General features: G+C 44.1%; 1 protein-coding gene across 1 annotated transcript in view; it reads right to left on the reverse strand.

Moving 5' to 3' along the window:
* mipepa (mitochondrial intermediate peptidase a) overlaps positions 1–20,914 on the reverse strand; it is a 24,048-nt gene extending 3,134 nt beyond the window's left edge. Inside the window, exons 1-18 of the mRNA XM_084442412.1 lie at positions 20,400–20,914; positions 20,005–20,178; positions 19,793–19,881; positions 19,619–19,705; positions 19,014–19,077; positions 18,561–18,743; positions 18,080–18,236; positions 17,919–17,967; positions 17,600–17,660; positions 17,434–17,486; positions 10,961–11,114; positions 10,741–10,818; positions 10,243–10,450; positions 9,698–9,807; positions 8,981–9,055; positions 8,436–8,552; positions 5,040–5,161; positions 3,849–3,922 (exon numbers count right to left, since the gene is read on the reverse strand). Coding sequence (XP_084298538.1) covers positions 3,849–3,922; positions 5,040–5,161; positions 8,436–8,552; positions 8,981–9,055; positions 9,698–9,807; positions 10,243–10,450; positions 10,741–10,818; positions 10,961–11,114; positions 17,434–17,486; positions 17,600–17,660; positions 17,919–17,967; positions 18,080–18,236; positions 18,561–18,743; positions 19,014–19,077; positions 19,619–19,705; positions 19,793–19,881; positions 20,005–20,178; positions 20,400–20,546 — 2,002 coding nt within the window. The 5' untranslated portion in view covers positions 20,547–20,914. The remainder of the gene's footprint in view (positions 1–3,848; positions 3,923–5,039; positions 5,162–8,435; positions 8,553–8,980; positions 9,056–9,697; positions 9,808–10,242; positions 10,451–10,740; positions 10,819–10,960; positions 11,115–17,433; positions 17,487–17,599; positions 17,661–17,918; positions 17,968–18,079; positions 18,237–18,560; positions 18,744–19,013; positions 19,078–19,618; positions 19,706–19,792; positions 19,882–20,004; positions 20,179–20,399) is intronic.
* Positions 20,915–21,513: the final 599 nt, after the last annotated feature.

Genomic DNA, 21,513 nt, shown 5'->3' on the forward strand with positions numbered 1-21,513 from the left:
ATTACCACAAGGGGTGGGGCTTTTTCATGTGTCGAGGGAAGCCTAGATTGGATGCAAACACATGCGCACGCTCACACACACACACACACACACACACACACACACACACACACACACACACACACACACACACACACACACACCAAGATTCAACAACGGTTCAAGCCGAGTAAACAAGCCGTCAGGCCAAGTTCAACCAGCTCGTCAGTGGTCTCCTCCCTGAAAGCTGCCAACTGCAGGTAATTACACAACCTGCCTAAAAGACCAACACATCCCGCTGAAATGACCATTGTGCTCAGAGAACAACTTGAAAGGAAACCAAAGTCATAGATCAGTGAGGCTGTGTCATTAATGTATAATCCATTACTTCTGTGGTCTGAAAGGGTCGAATTTGCAGGGACAGTATAAGTATAATATTTCACAAGGCTTTTGTCCAAAGGGAGGACAATTCGTTGTCGGTCAAGAGTTTGGAAGCCAGATTTTGAGGGGCGTGTGTGTGTGTGGGGGGGGGTCAAACAGTACCATAGTAGACAGCTCATACACACTTCAATATTTTGAGACCTACCTCTTCTCATAATTTTGAGTGACTAGTGGTTCAAGCGTCAAACAACCTCAAACACAAACAAGAAAAGGGAATGATTTGGACTCCTTGAGCAAATAGAAAGACTGCATCTCAGATAGTGGCTCAGGCCAACTGGACTTATTTACTTAGAGAGGGTGGTGGGAGATGTGTATCTGTCAAATGAAGGCCTGGCCAACAGCTCTGAGGTCAGCCTAATGACCACTCCTGGGACAGCGTGGCTCTCCATAAAGACACATCTAAGTGCCAAACCAGCCAGCCAGGCTACGGCCAGAAACACATTTGGGGGGTTTTCAGGCAATAACGGCTTTTTCCACAAGAACAGACACACCTTGTGGTCTCCAACTGACAAGACTTGATTTGGTTTCATTTAAAAGAGTCAGTTTTGCAACATTACTGTACTACATTTATGTGGCAATGGATAAGCCACTTCATTGCTGTACATGGAAATAATCTATAAAGTATTATTACAGTACAGTTATGAACACTTCAGGAGGTAACCCAGCACAGTATTGCATGCTAGCAGTACTCGGGCCATTATCAGGTCAGGTGACATTCATACGCACACTTCACAGCACATTTCTGGTTTCTCCAGCTCTTTAGCTCCTGCTCAAAACCATTTGAAACGCGTCACATCAAGGTGTGTGAAGTAATTACCTCCTCTCTCACCTGGAGGCTTACAATCGTATCGCTACCTTTATAATTATAGCTTTGATGTGAAGGAAGCCAGCTTTTTCTTTAAACAACAAGGGTGATGACAAACATGACAGCTGTTCAGAGGAGAAGCAGTGCTGAAAGCTTTGAGGTGGAAAATAAATCCAGAAACTCTGATGGACTCTACATGTGCATGCCTACATCAACACTGCCCTGCATACCTCTATAAGCCTATAGCCTACATTTACAACTGTTAACACCCCAATATCAGCACAGTGCTTGGAAACCAGAACCAGAACGGATTGTGAACCTTAATCGACCCTCTTCAGATTCAAGTACTGATACGACAGGTTCAATCTGAGTGCTATAAATGAGACAAGGGACATGCAGAACCGGTCCAACACAGAACCAGACCCAAGAGGTTTATTAACTTCGGAATAGGGGTCATTCTACCCAGACCTGACTGAGCCAACTGGGCTAGACAGACAAAGAGCCAGGCAGGGTCCGGGCCCGGGGACCTTACTCCAGTACCTGGGCAGCTCCATTGTCTCCCAGCGTAGCCCCTGGTGCTGGCTGGGCAGAGTGGGCTCTGGGAACCGGCCGGCATATGAAAGCCCTCTCTGTGGCATGTCTGAGGCGGTGTGGGCCCAGGAACAGAGGCTTCAGTCAGCCGGGCCCGACAGTCGATCACCTTTCACTTTTCTTTCTCTCTTTCTCTCTCTCTCTCTCTCCACCTCTCGCCTTCCCTCTCTCCTGCCATCTAATCCCAGGGCTACTTTTCAGCACCAGCTTGCCTGGGAAACGTCCAGGGCCGGGCAGGGAGCCACGGAGATGAAGGGGGCCGGCCTCCGAGGAACCTTTCTGGGCCTGATCCGGTTCCACGGCCGCCCTCAAACCCCTGGTCTACACCAGAGGGAACTGGAGCAGGGAGACATGCTAGAGCATGAGAGGTGGTCGACCAGCTTTCCAATGTGTTGGTTTATCTTGTCCCTTTGGGGCAGGGAAGACACCGGAGTCATATTTATATATATCCTCCACTCTTGGTTCTTACTGGAAATGCTGGTTGCTACAAACAGATTTCCACCTCAAAATCTGTTACAGTTGAGCATTTCGACAGACTCAGCCAGTCATAATCCATTCTTTTATTACTGTAATAATAATCATCATAGGGACAGATGTAACCGCCGTCATGCCAGAAACCCAGGACGTGCACTCCCACAAGAACCTTGGGTTAAGCTCATCTCCAGACATGCTATGAACCCTAATCACTGTCATGATGTGAAAACAGGACAGAATACAGGATAAACCAGTATGGCAGATGTGAACTCAACTACCTCTATATATTATATAGAGATTCTTGCTATAGAGAGCAATTAAAGAGAAATCCTACATCAGTTAATAACTTAACAACAGGTAATTGTCAGACCTAATAACAGTGAGCTGGTCCCAAGGTAATCTCAGAGGCTCTGACAGGTGGGACAATCAGACATGGGGTGACCCTGGGGCAGAGATTTACAGTTTGGTAGCCGTCGTCACCTGATATTAAATCCACCACCCGCCCCGCCAGGCGAGCCCACATCACACTCCGCCTTCTGTTTGTCATGTCCCAGCATGCCACTGTGAAGGCTGTGAGAGAAGAAGTAAGGCTTTGGGCCCGGCCTATCATCAGGTGCCAAACAAGAGCAGGGCCTATGGCAAGACCTGGACGTGACTTGGGATGGGGGAGAGGAGGGGCGGTCAGAGGTCATACAGGTGAACTCGTCTGGCCTGGTGTTGAGTCCATTGTTATGGATAGGGGGTAGGTGGGTGGCTGCGGCTATGGCTAACCACCACCCAGGGCTAACCATAACACGCGGGAGTGGTGGTCTTGAGCTGCCACCACAGCCCCTATAAACAGAGGGAAGAGAGGCAGCGAGGCATGCTAAACATGCTAACCATCCTTCATTGTGAGGCCCCTAGCGCAGAGCAGGCCAACCACAACAGTAGCAGGTGTGAATACCTCAGTGAAGAAATTATGGCCAGACTCTTAACGGACTAACTGCTGCCTCTCTCTTTCCCTTAGACGCCGAAGTCAGACCAACAGTCTAAATACCAGCAGTCTCTTTTGGGAGCAATTAGATTTTTTTATTATTATTTTGTATGATTTTCTATACTTTTTAGCTACCTACATGCACAGAGTTAGCAGCATTATGTGAATGAGCATGTGTCTATACTAGCCGAGTTCTGCTTTCTGGGTTACCACAAGGAGAGAAACACTACCGATAAATACATGATCAAACAGGTCAAGGCCTCCAAACAAACTACCAAATCCATAATAAGTTCCAACATCATGCAATGATAATATTAATCAAGCAGGCATATTTCACATGGTTTTGAGGAGACTGTCAACAACAAGACATTTCCCCGGGAAGATTTCCTTGGAAAATAGTTTGAAGTTGACTGGCACGCTCATTGCTAATCCAGTGAACACTCACAAGCTTGGACACGAGGTGTGGTAAGTAATTACTGGACCTGCCCTAAGGCCGTCTCTTACTGGTGCTAAGGGCAAGAGAACACCGGAGTCAGGGAAGGTGGCCTGTGGAAACAGGGGTCAGGGGTCAAGACCATAGTTTACCTTCCACCATCAGCATGGGCTCCTTCGCACCCCCATGGGCCAGCATCTCCCTGCGGTATCGCTCTCCCATGTCCCTGGGAGAGGAGAGAGAGAGAGAGAGAGAGAGAGAGAGAGAGAGCGAGTGAAGGGGAGAAAGATGAGATTACAACCACCTGCATGTCACCCTCTCTCACCCCTACACTCCCCCCATGTTGAGCCCAAGGCCAGGTTTGTCCTCCCCTCCTCCCCGTCTCCCCTCAGCCCTGATGACAGGAAGCAGAGGCCCTGCGAGCGCAGGTGGAACTAAACCAATGTCAGAGGAGAGTGACGAGAGAAAGACAGACACAGACCAGAAGGAAAAGGAGAAAGAAAGAAGAAACAGAGCTGCAGGCTGGAATCTGAGGAGAAGTGTGGGGATCTTTAAACAAAGCCTTTGAGTCCAAGAGAGGGGAGCTGAGGAGAAGTGTGGGGATCTTTAGACAAAGCTTTTGTTGAGTCCAAGAGAGGGGAGCTGATAGGGGAGAGGCGTGCAGCGTGGATGGCGGTGTCTGTGGATTACTGTTCACACCTGCCAAGCGGGTGTCGGTTTCATATTAATGTCATGTTCGGTGTCAGCACAGAAAAACATTTAGCGCTACTTGGGGAAAGCTGCCTGTCAAGGAGGATTGGCCTCAGCGCAGAAACACGCTTATATAGTTCCAGTCAAATTTAGCTTTCGCTGATCAAACAGACATGCTACCAAATGAAGTGCAGCCAAAGGGTTGACTGTGTCATCTCAAAACACGCATCCCCTCCACTTCAAAATAGTTTTAGAGTGATTGATACTTCTAGCCAGTAGTGTAGTGGAGGGTATACGGAGGTATACAGAGTATACCCACTTCTTTATCCATGGACCCACAATATACCCACTTCTTTAAACACCACTAATGTACAAACTAACATTTCTGCTAGAGTATACGCACTTCTTTAGTCACCACTATACCCCTACTTCTAGCATATTAGGTAGAAGTACAAAAAAAAATAGAAGTACAATCAGCATCAAATCATCAGTGCACTCATTCATTTGGACAATAACAATAACTCAACAGAATCACAATAGCACACAGCACAGTCATACCCTGTATTGGTAGTGGCAGACACACGCCTTGACAGTCAACTTGTCATAATGGTGGATTGGTCAGCTTATACAGTCTGAATGTGTCTCTTTCTCACCTGTTTAAAGGATCTTGGACAAAGCACTGCTTCCACACCATGGAGGCCACCGCCCGCGACATGAGATAGGAGTAGTACTTGGCCCCGTAGCCAATCAGATGGCTGAATCTCAGCTGCCACGCCTGTGCAGAGAAAGAAAAGCATTTCAATGAACCATTGTTATCAAGAGTCGCAAAATGCACCACATGAATACAGCCTGCAACACTTTTCACTGTATCCTGGATTTGATAATGATGACCATGGTGTACGTATTACTGACAGGAGAATACTAACCCACAAACACACACACTCTACAAAAGAACAGGCACCATGATGATTCCTTTTTGTTTGAAAAGGTGGCTTAATTACGACAAAATGAAACATTTAATGAGTTTGTGTGTTGTGAGGGTGACGTTTGGAGAGACAGACTTGTCAAGGGCTTAACTGTTCTTGCTCATAAAGGCCACCGAGGGAAGAGGTGTAGACATCCTGCTGTCATCACAGATAACCCTCCCCTCCCCCTCCCACCCTCCGTCCCCCTCCCCTCCCCTCCTCCTCCCCCTCCCACCCTCCCCCTCCCACCCCCCTCCTCCCCCTCCCCTCCCCGTCCCCCTCCCCCTCCCCCTCCCCCTCCCCCTCCCCTCCCCTCCCCTCCCCTCCCCTCCCCCTCCCCCGGAACAGACAGACCCGAGGCATGCTAGGCTATTACCTGCTAGGTTTTTTTATTACTTTTTATTTTATTTTTAAAGGCAGTTTGTACCAAGTGCCAACTGGTGTTTGGCGGTAACTATCTGGTCACTCTTTTGTCTGTTTCTAAACAGGCAGCCTTTGACTGGTCTATTAAAGTTGGTTAAATACAGACTTTGATCTAACTGTATGTCACAAACATGCCTTGTGGAACAAAAATGGAAATTCCTGAAAGGAAGAGAGCCTGCACAATTTTCCCTTTGTTGCCTGAAGGGTCCTACTTCATATCTCTGAAGAAGACTCTGTGATCATCAGAAGTGATTCTGGGACTGGGGAAATTCAGCTGGCAAACACTCAAACATGCATTCAGCCGAGACAGAGCTGCAGCAGAACAGAGCAGAGCTATACCACAGTCCCGTGGAAATTACTGCAATGCCGCTGAAGAACTAAAAGGCAAAACAAGGGCAATTATAGTATTAGAGTTGGTTACTGCTAAGACTGCAAGGCATTCTATAACACAACCTAGGTCTCTGAGGCTCAAAAAGGGTAACTCAGATATGGTCTAACTCTAAAATTGACAACCAGTTCTAGGACAATGTTTCTTCTGATAAAATGTTGGAAAGGATGGAATGCCGAAATTCCTACTGTATTTTTTACTCCAGAGTCCATACTTCATCACACTATCTTCGGGTCAGAAAGTATCGTGCGCTGGGAGCATGAGACAGCCTTTCTTCTTCTAGCGTGAGCCAGGCCCGAGCTCCTGAGCAGTCCCATCTGGGCGTAATGACTTTAATAGAGGTAAACATCACTCCAGGGAGGAGACGCTATAACTCACAAAACCATAACACGGTTAAACCACGCACAAGGCAGGTGGCGCAAACGCGGCACAAACGCGTGGCCAGGTCGCCAAGAGAGACACTTTGCCCGTTTGTTTTCTTTTGCAGTAACCTGCACTGAAGGGGTAAGGTGATAGCTTGGCATCTTTTAGTGTGTTAGCCCATGTGAGCAATGCCTCTATAAATATGAAGGGTATAGGCAAGAAACCATGAAAACAAACAATACCTGAAAACTTAAAGAATAATGAGAAGACATACAATCCTTTCAGACATCCATTTAGGGCCACCTCTTTGTTTTCGACCACAGCGTCTAGCATTTAATGATTAATATTAACATTTTGATAAGCATGTGGGGGGGGGGGGGGGGGGGGTCATAGCCCAGTCAAGTTAGCATGTCAGCTAAAGTTCCTTTTGATCCTCACACACAAAGGCTGGCAGAGTCAGCCAGCGTAGCTCTCCTTCATTCTGACTAGAAGATGAAAGAGCGTCTTGTCCTCCATGGACTCGGCTGGTGGTGGGCTTTTGTTCACTGGTGCCAAGAAGCAGCATGCTTTTGAGCATAGGCTATAAAAGGCTATAATGCAAGTGCGGTGTTACACATTTCTATACGACACTATTCACGAAAAACAAACAAAACCACTCTTAAAGTGTCTGAGCGGACATGCAGAGATGGAGTATCATCAACACAGTCAGTGGAATGTCGTGCTTACTGCCATTTTTCCAAATATTATCTCCCGGCCCCGGGGTTAAGGCATGGTCCCTGTGGTCCAGAGCTGACCCTCTCCCCGCAGGGGGGAGGTGATACCCCCCTTCTATAAACTATACACATGTCACCATCACCCTCCATGTTTGTCATCTGGGCCTCTCTGTAACCATTTAGCCATCCTTACACTCAGCTACATGTGGAAAGTTTGGCTTTGCCACTTTTTGGGGGGAGGACAGATGGAGTGAGCGCGCGAATGAAAGGGAAGAAATATGGTCTGTGGCTGTGAGATATAAACAAATCTGTTTTCACTTGGTCCAATCCCGTGACTGATCCTTCCAGAGCTAAACAACACAATTAGGGTTGGGGGTGGGGGGGGCCTGGGTAAAGTAAGAAAGAACATAAGGAAAACCATCCTGCTGTGGTAACTTCTGCAACTTGAGCTAAACGCCAAATCTCGGTATGAATTTATAGCTGGAGAGGGATGAGTCAGACTGGAAGAAAAGTATATAACATTAACCACAGTCTCCTGAGATGTACACACTGGAAGTAGGAAGGGTAAAGCAACTACGGCTGCAGCACTTACAGATGGGGAAACATACAGCCTAGTATTGACCCTTGTAAAGAGAACTCTCTATTCTAGATGGCTACCACATAATTATAGCCCGGGAGAAATGGGCTTATGAATTCCGTTCCTTGCTACATTATGGCTGTCTGTTAGATTCCCTCATGCCCAGCCCAGCCCCCACTGCCTCCCTCGCCTCCCTCCCACAGCACAGGAAAAAAAAAAATCTGCCGGGAGAAAGAGTTTCAAATATTTCCCCCAGGGAGTGCTCATTCAAAGTATACCTCTGCTTTGTTATTTTAGCAGGGCCTCCAAAAAAGCTTTAATCCCTTGAACGGTGCTGCGCCTGGGTAAGAGATATAAAAACCATAGACCGAGAAAAGAGAGAGGGGAGAGACAGAGATAGAGAGGAGGAAGAGAAATCACTCCCTCACATCTAAGCTGTTTTTGTCTCCGAGTTGCAATGGAGCAGGCAGCCAATGTGGTGAAGTTGGGGGTATTAGGTTGAGTGTTCCCCAAACATTCATTAGCTGTAAAAGGTGTAATTGAGCTCATGAGCTACAGACCACCAACTCAGTAGGAGAACAAGAGTGAAAAGGCCACAATTTTGACTGCGAGGTACAAACCGTGTTTGGGGTATATGGCAGGCCATAGAATTTCTGCTGCATGTCCTTCAGGAGGTCGGTCGTTGACCTGTTCTGAGGTTTACCATGGTAAACCTGGTCCAGGGCGGCATAGAAAACCTGCATGCAAAAAAACAATCCACAAATCATCTCTGCATCTCTACGCTAAACCCTAGAAATGAACGAAAACATCCCCTCTTGAATCAATGTCTTACATGCTGCCACAGAAGCCCAATGTCAGTTAAGACGCTGCACTTATCTTCCATCAATCACTCACTCAAAGCACTTACAGGACCCTCATGCCTATTGTGTCAGAGTGAGTTCTTAAAGCAACAGTAACTACACAGAAACCTTGTGAAAACAACTATAAAGATTAGTGGATAACAGTTGCAGCGCTACAACAACTTCAGTGGTAAAACCATCTTAAAAGGACTAACAAATTATATTTGGCATCAATTAGTAGTTTATTAAGACAGTTTAGTCTCAATTTGTTGTAACAGCCTTGGCTAAGTCTCTGGGTGACCTACTGTACCTCAGGGTGGAGTTACCTGTAGCTGGATGTCAGCAGCCCCACACACCTTTTTGGATTCACACAGACGAGCCACCATACTCTGAGGCAGGGGCTGCGGAGACAGGAAACACATTCACGGAACAATCAAATTAAATGAAATCAAACTTTATTTGTATAGCGCATTTCATACACAGAGGCAACACAATGCATTTTACAGAGAGCAATGGGGGAATGGACATAGGTCCTACCCCTACAGATTCCAGGGGGCCGAAAAAGTGAGCTGTAAAAATTCTTCCCTGACCTCCCTCAATGACACGATTGAGCAAGCTCCTGGAAAATGTTTGTCTATTGGCTAAGAACATTTACAAAGCAATAAACATGGACTAAATACTTCATAGGAGAAACATGACTATGAGTAGAGTAGATAAATAGTTACAGATATGTTGCCTACATGGTAAGCCATTGTGTGTGTGTGTGTGTGTTAGTGTGTGTATGTGGGTATGTGTGTATGTATGTGTGTATGTATGTATGTATGTATGTATGTATGTATGTATGTATGTATGTATGTATGTATGTATGTATGTATGTATGTATGTATGTAGGTATGTAGCAATAAGCTAACCATTATCAATACTCCTTAAAACTATTCAACGGCATGTTCTCAGAACGCTCTGCTATCTGCGAACACCTCAAAACAAAACCTGAGTTGCGGATTATCGACATACTGCCATGGCAAAGTGGCGAGACTTTGTACCTGTCCAGTTTGGTAGTGGCGGGCAAACTGGCTCACAACGCGATGGTCTGTGGCAAAGTACTCCATGAGGATGGACGGAACCTCAGCGAAGTCGGTGGCACATCTGGTTCCTGAGGGGAACAAAAGAGCTGTGTCGTGTTGCTACTGTATGTACTGTGTAAGTGGATATCTCTGTCCGTGAAACTGACATTCTGAAGCACCTTGAATTACTGAGCAAGGTGTGCCACTCCCTTTTATCCGACTGGTAAAGGAGCAGGCAATGCATGCAATGGTAGCGCTGACTCCCTTACCTACAGTAACGGCATTCCAAATCGGATTAATCTGCCCTTCAACAGTCTTCACACACACACACACACACACACATTGACAAATTACATAAACATTCCCTTTAAGATGCAGTGTACATATGCCACTCTACACTGTGGGAACAAATAAACCGTCATTATCAGACATCCGGTGTCTGTAAAAATGTCACACAAAATCCTCTACAAACAGAGTAGATGCAACAAACATCATGATGTAGTGAGTGTGTGTGTATGGTTCACCTGTGACATGCTGGTAGCGTGTTCTACCCAACATGGAGTGCATGGCGTGGCCCATCTCGTGGAACAGGTTCTCCATCATGCCAGGGGTTAGCAGCGTGGGCGCGCTCTTGGTGGGGTGCGGCAGGTTCAGCATCAGCACCACCACCGGCAGCTGGTACTGCCCGCTCTCCTGGCACATACGCCCACCCCGTATGGTGAAGTGGCAGTCCTAATGGGAGGGAGGAAAAGTGTGTGTGTGTGTGTGTGTGTGTGTGTGTGTGTGTGTGTGTGTGTGTGAGAAAGACATTCTTCCCTCTCGTTCTAGACGTAATCAGTCAGACTGGAAACAATCAGTCTAGAGAGGTAGTGTGGGAGCTACAGTATAACCACAAATATTTCAGTACTATCAGAAGCCACTAAATGTGCAGCATAATCCAAGTTCAAAGCTCTTGGCTCTGAGGAAGACGTCTGGCGGGTTGGGTGTGTGATGTACCGTATGGTATATGTGGATGAGTCTACCTGGTGAGGTTTATCGGCCCTATGAAAGAAATCACAGTAAATGTATCCCAGCAGCCCCTCTTCTTCGTGGGCCACCGCCTAGTAGAAAACAGAGAAACAAGCACCAGCAACCGTGAACGATCACATCACACCACAAAAACATCTCACAGTAGCATCAGTATGGATGGATACACTGTATGGATGTTTTATATGGTTGTGGTTGGAGGGGGGGGGGGCTCACCAGTTTGCGGATATCCTCACACCACATCTCCCCTGGGCTGGGGTGTTCCGACAAGAGGGAGACCCCGTAGAGCTGGGTGAAGAGGCTGTTCAGGCCCTCCATGCACGCGCCCAAGGAGAAGAACGGGCTGTACAGGCTGGGCTCAATGTTGTACCTGGAACCAAAACACAACCAGAAATCAACATGAGGACGGAGGGGGGTGGGTGGTGGTCTTTAACCGTAGTTGAATCTAACTACTGTGTGATTATGAGTGGTGCTCTTGATTGGACAAAATGTCGGCCCTGGCTCTTTTCATTAAAACGCCATAGGGGTTTTGAACATTCCATTCCATGCTGCCCCACAGCTGAAACCCACTCCATGGGGATTTTACAGACAGATTTATTTTAAATGATCAATTGTATAATTATCAAACATTTTATAAAACAGTGTTTTATGACAGTTTGGATTTCACTCTTAAAAACCTAATTGTGAGGTTAAACGGAAACAATTCAATTTGTCATTCTATAGTAAAAGTTCCCCAGTTCTAGTGGGGCTATTTGTAATTTTGCGGTGCAGGTATTCTAGGATGTCTATCCAGGTTCCCTGATGAAAGCGTGTCACGTCTGTGACCTAAGCTCTCTATGAACTAGAACAGAAAGGAAAGCCCTCTTCAATGCCAGTATCCTATCAATCTCAATAGCATGCACAATTACCTACTTCTGACTGTGGACAAAAGCATGCCATGTGAAGTAGCACCCGAGGGCATATGAACACGTCACTTGGCTTTAATTAGAACCAGTCAGATGTTCATTTCCTAGGCTCATGTTTACCCAAAAGATTAATGGTGATGATTATCACTATAATGCAGTCATGATGACACAGTGTCACTGTAGTCTCTGTGCTGCAGGGCAGGGCAGGGCAGAGTGTGTGTGTGTGTGTGTGTGTGTGTGTGTGTGGGTGGAGGATGGGGGAGGTGGCTCATAATGGAATGATATCCTGTTAATACTGTATTGTGGGTCTTATCATGTGTGTTATGTTATGTGTCAGTGTGTTATGGGAGAGCGTAAAGCTTGAACTTGAACCCCCCATACCAACACAAGCACAAAGATGGCTCTGGGCCTATTCATCACACACACTCAATCTGTGACCAATTTCAGAGGGGGATTTCTCAGACTTCCACAGGAACAGCCAACCACTAACGCTGTTGAGAGAGAGAGACACACACAGAGAGACCGAGACACGGTCTGGGCACCCGAAGCCTAACAGCAGCAGTGGCAGCAGGGTTGTAGTGGCAAATCAAGCCCTCCCTTGGACAAATCCCATTCAGGAATCTCCTAACACAGGACACAGAGACCCTGAATCCCAATGAGAAGGAGAGGGCTGAGGACTGGGATAGCAATTGAAAAAATAAGAATTGACTGGTTGCTCTCTTATCAACGAGAGGTAAAACAAATCTCAGGTGCTCATGTAAAACCGGGAAACAGACAATGTCCCAAACAGGGCAGAATCCAGGCACTCCAAAAAATGTGTCCACGCAGAGGTGGCATTAAAAGGCCTTTATTAATGTGGCTAAATAATATCAGTAAAAAGCCAACATATTTTGACCAATAATAGGTCTTCATCAGTTTCATTGTTTGTCTTAAAGCAATACATAGCGTTTTCTCGGATTTGCGCCCCCACAGGCTCTGCGAGTAAGTGCACTGTCGTAACGTTATCAGATTGTCTTTTTCTTTTTCTGGCTTCCTCCGTGATGTTTCGCTTCGGTTTTCTCACCTCCGCCATGATATCATTGAGCTAAGAAACGCATGATATCCATAGACGCCGGAATAGTTAGCTACTACTGTGTTGTTTAAGCACAACGTTGCGCATGCGCACTTCTACTGAATGCTGCTTACTCTCAGCTTACTTTTAGTAAATCTAATTGGAGAATTAGCACAAGACATGTTTGTAAAGGTCCAAATATCGCGATGTATTGCTTTAAGCCCTGATGAAGATCAATTATTGGTCAAAACATGTTGGCTTTTTTAAATATATGATTAAGAGTGCCTGGATTCTGCCCTGTTTGGTCCTAGTGGGATAGCAATTCGGAAACAAGGAAAAGTCTTGAAGACGCCACTCCCACTGCTCAGACAGATGCGCTGCCAAGCCCCGATGGTGGAAACAGCCGCGGAGTCCCCCCTAGGACAGGGCATGTGTGCAATAAAGCTTTAATAAACCCTTACCCATGTTTGGCACTTCAGCTTATTACCCTCTGGTGAGTACCGGGGAGGAAAAAAGAGGTTCTTTAATAATGCTCGTAAAAAGAGAACGTGAGACAAGGCCAGGGTGCTCGAGCGGAGGAGCCTAATGGGACAGACTAACTCTTCTATTCAGTCATACTGTACTGCTCAATAGTGGGCCAGTCCACTTCTCCATCTGAGACATTTATAAATCTCACTCAGCAAAACAGATCAGAGGCTCTCTGAACTGTCTAAACCTCAATAATCAGGGTGAGAGTCTAGACTACTGATTTGCTGAAGGGTCTAAATGGTTAATAAGAGTACTGGGAAAAATACTTTATCGTCATATAGATGACACTGAGTTTTGGGCTGGGAAGAAACAAGGTTGGTGAATGAGCTGTCTAAAACACTCAAGTATCTGTCGCTGAGAATAAACAAAGAAACAGCCAAGTAATTTCTAAGAAATAAGGTTGAAATTACCTAGTAATAAGGTGCTAATTATCAAGATTTTTTTTTAAATGAAGGTTAAAATTACATAGTAATTTCCTAGTACTAAGGTGTAATTATCAAGATTTTTTTAGGAAATAATGTGGTAATATACTAGTAATAAGGTGGTATTTTATCAAAGTAATTTTAGATAAATAAGGTGAAAGTAAGCAGCAGTAATGTCATAGTAATGAGGTGATAAAACTTCTTGTAAATTGGAGAGAATTGTCATATTATAAGTAATAAGGTGATTGTTTCTTAGTCATTTCTTATGAACAGACCCCTAAAATAAAGTGTGTTCCTATGGCCCAATTTCCATGTATTTTTTTGGGGTATTTTTTCATGAACAGCCCACTAAAATTAAGTGTGTTCCTACTGCGTTATTTCCAATTTCCGCAAACTAGGTAGCCTTGCAACATAAACAATAACAATAGCTACCGTAAGTAGTTCCGCTTCCTGAATCCCCTCTGCGGATTGATCTACACATCTACAACGGTCGCTTCAATACAAGTCAAAGGATTTCATAAAATGATCAATAAAGGATTCATACTTTGTGGTGAATTTGATGTCAGAACACCAACGGACACCAATTACCCCCTCGGTGAGCTTCTTGTCTTTGAAATCGAGAGTTTAACATGTTTTTGAAAGATTTTTCAAGGTGCCCACCCACATCCATTGTATGACCAAAACGGTGGTAGACCAATTATCAGACTTTCTCAAAAGTGCTAGTTTTGTCAACGTTTTGATCTGAACAATTGTATATGATCATAAGTAACCTTAAAACAGGGTTAAACATGCATTTTCCCTTTACTACTCCTTTAAAAACCAACAGAAATTATTATAAAAGAATAGACCATTTTCAAAATCTCAGCCCTACCTTATGAGGTCTGATACCTAATGTATTCAAACTACTCAAAGTGCATCACTTTTTATAAAGACAAGATAATATAGTATATAAACGAATGATACAGAAACACAGCATACTAAAGTAACATTTGTATAATGCTAAAATATCCTTGAAAATGCATCCAGCCACTCATTCCTTGCCAACCAGTGGTTCCACTCAATGAACTTCAAGTTCATTCTGAGAGCGTTCTATATGAAACGCACAACGCAAATCAGCATTGATTATCTTTTCCAAGCATGGTAACGAGAGCAAGAAGACTCTTTGGTGCTCCGACACTACATCTGAGTTATATTGTTCTGACTGGTTGGAGTAGCTAACATTAACGCAAGCTAGTTAGTTAGCTAACCTAAATGTGTCAGCTAGCTAAGATAGCTGCCGTAACGTGAAGCAGTGTTAACATTTGAGTAGCAAATGTTGCCTCAATACACCGGACATTTAAAAAAACATGTTTTATGTGATGTTTGTATATAGATTTACATTTTGAACCAGAATGTACCTGACCTGTCGAGGGCGTCGTATTGTGCTGGTCGTCAGTGACTAGGTTGTTCAAGACTACCCTCCAGGGACGGTTGCAAGCGGAATTTTGACGGTATCCCAACTGAGTTCCACCATGGGAAAAGGGACAGGGGAGGGTGTGCCATGCAAGCGGAATTCTGATGGCATCCCAACAGAGGTCCACATTACCATCAGAAAAGTGACAAGGCAGGGCGTCAGCGCGCGCGAATGCGAGTGGAATTCCGCTCTGAGACTGCTACCGACTCGCCAGCAGAAATTCTCCAGCTGTTTAACAATGGTACCCCTTCTAGACATATCCCAGTAGAAACACTTCAGCGAATTGTTGCTCTGATTCTGATGGAGGACTGATATCTGTGTGCTATCTGAACGTGTGGAGGTTTGGGGTATAGTCGTATAAAGTCATCCCCACCGGGTCTTCAACCCCGGTCTAACAGGTGGGAGTCCAATGCTTTCACCGCTACTCTACTTGTGCAGTGGAGATCGGCGGGTTGATTTTGGTGTCCTTCTTCCAGTCCCTAGTGTGGGTTGGGGTTAGAATAAGGGTTGGGGTTGGAATAGGATCTGACCTATAAGGGAAGGAGTGTGGGTTGGGATTAGAATAAGGTCTGGAACAGGATCGGATCTGACCTATAAGACAAGGGGTAAAGGTTGGAGTTATCCCCACCAGGGCCTTGAACCCCGATTTCCCGGGCGGGAGTCCAATGCTTTCACCGCTACTCTACTTGTGCAGTGGAGATGGGCGGGTTGATTTTGGTGTCCTTTTTTATTTTGGTGTGCTGGGACTACTGCCTCTTGTGGTGCCAACAGAGAAATTCAGGTCATCATTGACCGGAGGGAGGGAGTGACAACCGGACAAACGCTATCCTAGGTGCGCTGGCTTACAGCCATGCACAAAAACACTTTGCTCTTGTACTTGATATTTGTATTTGCTGACTTTGTTTGAAGGAAATCTTCCTCTGAATCTGAATTTATAATTATTTAAATGCAGTACATATTATATACAATAGACTATATTTCAATGCATGGTTGTGTTACAATAGACTATATTTCAATTCATGGTTGTGTTCTTTGTCTTTATTGATAGTTTCATCATTTTTAGGGCATAGCAGTCCCTTTATTTGTGAGTTTGGGAAAATAATGTATAGTTGGGGTCCCATAGTACAACCCCCTAGTAATCCAGTACAGTATACAGCTGGGAAGAGAGAATGGCTTAGAAATGTGTACGTCAATTAACAGATCATCAGGAATTTCATAGAAATTAGTTGGAAGTTATGCAGGGAAGACTCACTCTAATTTAGGGGGCTGTTCCTCAGAATTTACCTAGAAATTACTTGAACATTATGCTGGATGGACTCACTTTCTGGTCCTGAGAAATAACCAAGAAATTACATGGAAATTATGCAGTAGGAACACACTTTATTTTAAGGGGGCTGTTCATGAACTTGGAACGTGGAAATTATGCAATAGGAACACACTTTACTATAGGGTCTGTTTATGAGAAATTACCATGACATGAATTGGAAATTACGCAGTAGGAACACACTTTATTTTAAGGGGCTGTTCTTGAGAAATTACCAAGAAATTACTTGGAATCTACGCAGTAGGAAGGAACAAACTTCATTTGAGGGGCTGTTTATGAGAAATTACCAAGAAATTATGCAGTAGGAACACACTTTATTTTAGGGGGCTGTTCATAAGAAATAACCAAGAGGTTACTTGGAAATTACACAGTAGGAACACACTTTATTTTAGGGGGCTGTTCATGAGGAATTATCAAGAAATTACTAAGAAACAATCACCTTATTACAAATAAACTTATAATATGATTCCCTTCAATTTACAAGGAGTTGTATCATTACTATGACATTAATGCTGCTTACTTTCACCTAATATATATTATACTTTGATAAAATACCACCTTATTACTAGTATATTACCACCTTAATTAAAAAAAAAAAAACTTGGTAGTAGGAAATTGCTAGGTAATTTCGACCCCCTAAAATAAAGTGTTAACGATATAACATACCGCATATGACATATGATATGTCTCATATGATATATCTGAAGATCAAGCCAAATGGTGTGACAGTACAGCTACAAGAGGTCAATCATGGTCAGATTGTATTGTGTTGCATCAGAAAGGACATAAAAGAACACTTGAATAACTCCCATGCGTCTCACCTGACACTTATTGTACCATTTGATACCTCAAGAGAAGCAGATGAACAATGTTTTGTGTTCACTGAAATATTAAGTTACAACCAATACAATACTAGAGATGTTGAGAGAGATATCAAATAGTTCAACGTCTGTCCAGTCAGTAGTTTGCTCAAAAATAACCATATCAGTTGATTGCCAATTCTCACCTTTCAGCACGTAAGACACCACTGAAGTATGGGTGGTCCCATGGCATTAACTCCTGCAGGATAAAAACATTTTATAATCCTCTAATAAAAGTCTGAACACAATGGGTATCACTGTATCACTTGATCAGCTGGGGCAATCATACTGAAGACTAAGGGCAATACTTACAGCATTACGCGGGTTCAGTTTTGTCTTCATGGCTGTCATCATTTCAAAGTCTTTAACGGTTCTGGATGGAAAGACACACATGAAGGTACAGTAAGAAACTGATGTTATTGCTGTTTCTGTTACCATTCATAAGACAATTATTCACCATCATTCTGGTGTGTGGCTGACAGAGTTATGTTGTCATCTGGTGGACAAATTGATAAATGACAAAATAAAAGACAATAAATATGTAATACAGGCCTGCATTACACTCAAGTCAGATGATAAGATTGCTCGCTGTCTAAGTTAGGTTTCAAAACGTGTCTAATAAGCACCGTACCTGTCGGAAAGTTTGTCCGTTAGCAACTGGAGGAAGTTCATCACTGTCTCTGTAGACACGATAGAGGGTACATCACATAGAGACTCACTACTGAAGCAGAACCAGATGTGGATGACAGAACTGAGACAGCAAGGATGGAAGGCGAAGCACATCTACAGTACCTGGGGTTTTGGCCATGGTTCCCTTCAAGGCCCTGTGTGCATAAGTCTCATACCCCACCAGTCTTGCCAACTTGTGCCTGCATTTCAACAGCTCCTCAAGGCACTCCATCAGATCTGCATTAGGGTAGAGGAAGATCCTATAGGCAATCTCCCGGACCTGAAAACAAGAAGAGTAGCATGCATTAATTCCTGTGTGTTGCATCATTTAGGCAATACAATTGCAACAATACTACTATTACGAATCATTAAATCATTAATTTCATCAAATCACTAAAAGACAGACAGTGGCAGGCTTGACATTTTACTTTGCTTGATAGCAAGCGCCATAGCATGTCCACCACAAGATGCAGTAATAATCCACACTGGCATCCATTTTTCCCAGGTCATCAGGCTTCTCACTAACATATCATCTGTGTTTCAAATGACATTACTGCCCCTTGGTGTCCAAAAATGGAACTTTCACTCTACAATCATCACTTGCCAAGTCATCAGGGGAGTCGGCATGAAGGCCCCCGATCTGAACGAAGCTCCCTTCTTTAGCAAAGTGACGGTGTATGTGCTCAGGTATGGTCGACTTTGCTATCCTGTTCGGCAGATGAGAGCCCATCAGAAATTCATTGTTTAGATCCAGGAGCTTGACATGCAGGGCTACTGCCTCTTTTCTCTGCAACGGAAAAAAAGAATAGCTCTGTAAACGTTCTCAGACACACATTTTCCAGGAGCTTGCTCAATTGTCTCGTTGAGAGAGGTCAGGGATTGGTCTGGGTGAACTGTTTTTTTGCTTCCCTCTGGAAAATGTAGGGATAGAACCTATGACCATCCTCCCTTTGCCCTCTGTAAAGCACATTGTGTTGCCTCTGTGTATGAAATGCGCTATAAAAATAAAGTTTGATTTGAAGTAAACTGAAGTGTTGTGATAAAGGGGGTGTCTTACCTGTTTTTCATCCAGGTGAATTCCACTAATCTCAAAGTCAAACATGAACAGCTCAGCAACTCTCCTTTAAGAGAAATAATACATACTGTCAATGTCACTTCAGCATACACTAACACAAACTCTTTCCATTCTACTGATTACTCACACATTCATTTATTTGCAGTCTTTCAGGAATAAAAGGTAGACTCAGCAAAGTGACATAACTCCCCAAACCAGTGATGCAACACTTAACAGATGTAGCCACCTGTCAGTGCCTGTAGACATATTGCACTGAGCATCTGCACTGAGTACCAGCTCAGTGGCCTTGTGGTTAGAGTGTACACCCTGAGATTGGGAGGTTGTACATCAAGCTGCCTCACACTATGGAATCAAGATATAGGCTCCTGCCCTATGGGCCACTAGGCTTGAGAAACATTGGTTCTCAAGGTTACTTACTAACTTACTTACCTGCACAATACGCGAGAGCAGGCACTGCCGGTAAGTTAATAGCTAATATTTTCATCATATCTGGTAAGTGTCACCCCACTGTAGAAGTGATGTCACTTTGCTGAGTCAACATTTAGAGTGCAGGTTGGTTATAACAACACAATGGCCACATACAGTACCGTGTATCTGGGTCAAGTTGAGACAAAACTTCTTGGTTATCCAACAAATTCTTTAGACTCTTACACAGGTCAACATTAGTGTTCAGTCTGGAGGAGACAAACAGAAAATTGACAGTTACCTTTCATATACCACAATACCGTACTTTACCAGTGGACCAGTCACCAGTGACTTACTTTTCTACCACAGTGCCAATCTCCATGCAGGCCTTCTCTGCTGCGTCGCGGTAGGACGGGTCTGGATGGGCCACTTTCACAAAGTCAGCCTGTTTGGGGATAGAAAATAGTCAATTGTGATCTACTTCACTATACATGTCTAAATTTGCACCCCTGCCTAGTAAAACAAACAATTTAACTGTAAGGAATTGAGCATCTTGATAGTGGCCTACCAGGTCTGCCACTCTGCACAAGCCATCTGAGAGCTGGTCGAAAGACTCCACAGTCACAGCCCCAGGCAGACTACTGCAGGCCTTGTTGACCAGTCGCTCAGTGTCCTTCAGAGCCCTCTTGGTGGCAACCTCAAATCCAGCAGGGGAGCTCAGCTCTGGCACACCAAACAAACCCTGAGACAATGCCGAGTTTTAATTAAATGGTTAGAGGAGTGAGATTCCTATCATATGGTTATTATGAATACAGCGGGCGAGGGTGGACTGTTGAACTGTAGGAAAATAGGCTGTTATGTTAATACCATGACATATTTCCCTTCTCAAATATGACAATAAAATATGACATTTTTACCATCACGAATGACTTTGCATGTTTCTCACACCGTGATATCGCTCACCACATTTTTTTCAAACAGCTCAAGTCTTCTGTGAGGTCTGGCATTGAAGGCAGCTCCTACTGGTGACCAAGTCGTAACATGTCTTCTTACCGACGTCCATATCCCCCTGTCCTTTACAATGCAAAGTAATCTTTTGCAAGCCGACATGGTTGCACTTGCAGCTGACTTGACTGGATAGCCAGTGCTAGCTAACCACTGCTGTGGCACCTAGCTAATGTATGTAAGTTGCTAACTAACAGTAAAGATGTTACTGAAAGTGGACTTGCATCCAACCCTTACACACTTGGCCGAAGCTATACAGCGTTAGCCTTAGCTAGGTTTGAATAGTAGCTAGTGCTAGCCAAGAGTAATTTTACCCGTAAACTAACGTTACTTAGCCCTATAGAAGTCTGAATACTTTTGACCTGGTAAGCTGTTAACCAATAGACATATAGCTTAGTGTTCCATTGAATTAGCTGGGGAAATATTGAGCTAGTTAGCTAGCTATCTTAAGGACAAGTTTGTTTAGCTTCCACATGTCAGCTGTCAGCGCTTGCTCAGTTAGCCAACACAACCTTGTCAATGCAACAAAGAGTTTCGTAACGAAACGACTAAAGGACTACAATATTACATAATTACCGTGGTCATGTATATTATTTAAATCATGATTTTAGGCCACATAGTATGTTAAGTACAATATCATGTATTTTCATCATTTAATTATGTTCAGAACATAACGAAATCCCAGCTGAAGAAAAATGCGATCGCTATGTATGCTACGTCATACAAAAGCGACAATATAAATTTGTAGTTTCTGAAGTATCTGGCTTCTGCCATTCAGAAGAAAAACGCCCCATTTATTTTTCTCCGTGTTGTGCATTTGTATTCCTTCCTTCCGTTCCTGAAATACGGATCTAAAAGGTATACGATTCCAGTAGACCTATAGATCTATTCAAAATCAAGCAGGTGATTGACAATGCATAAATGATTCTCAGAAGACAGGAAGACCTTGAATTGATTTATTAACAAGAGGAATCAGCTCTCTGGCGCTCCACTACCATACTGTGTAACTTTTTTTCTGCGAAATCTGTTATATTAAAGTGTATGAAAAACATTAAGCAAAAAGTGTATAATG

Source organism: Borostomias antarcticus (assembly GCF_949987555.1).
Source record: "Borostomias antarcticus genome assembly, chromosome: 1".
In the NCBI taxonomy this organism is placed as follows: Eukaryota; Metazoa; Chordata; class Actinopteri; order Stomiiformes; family Stomiidae; genus Borostomias; species Borostomias antarcticus.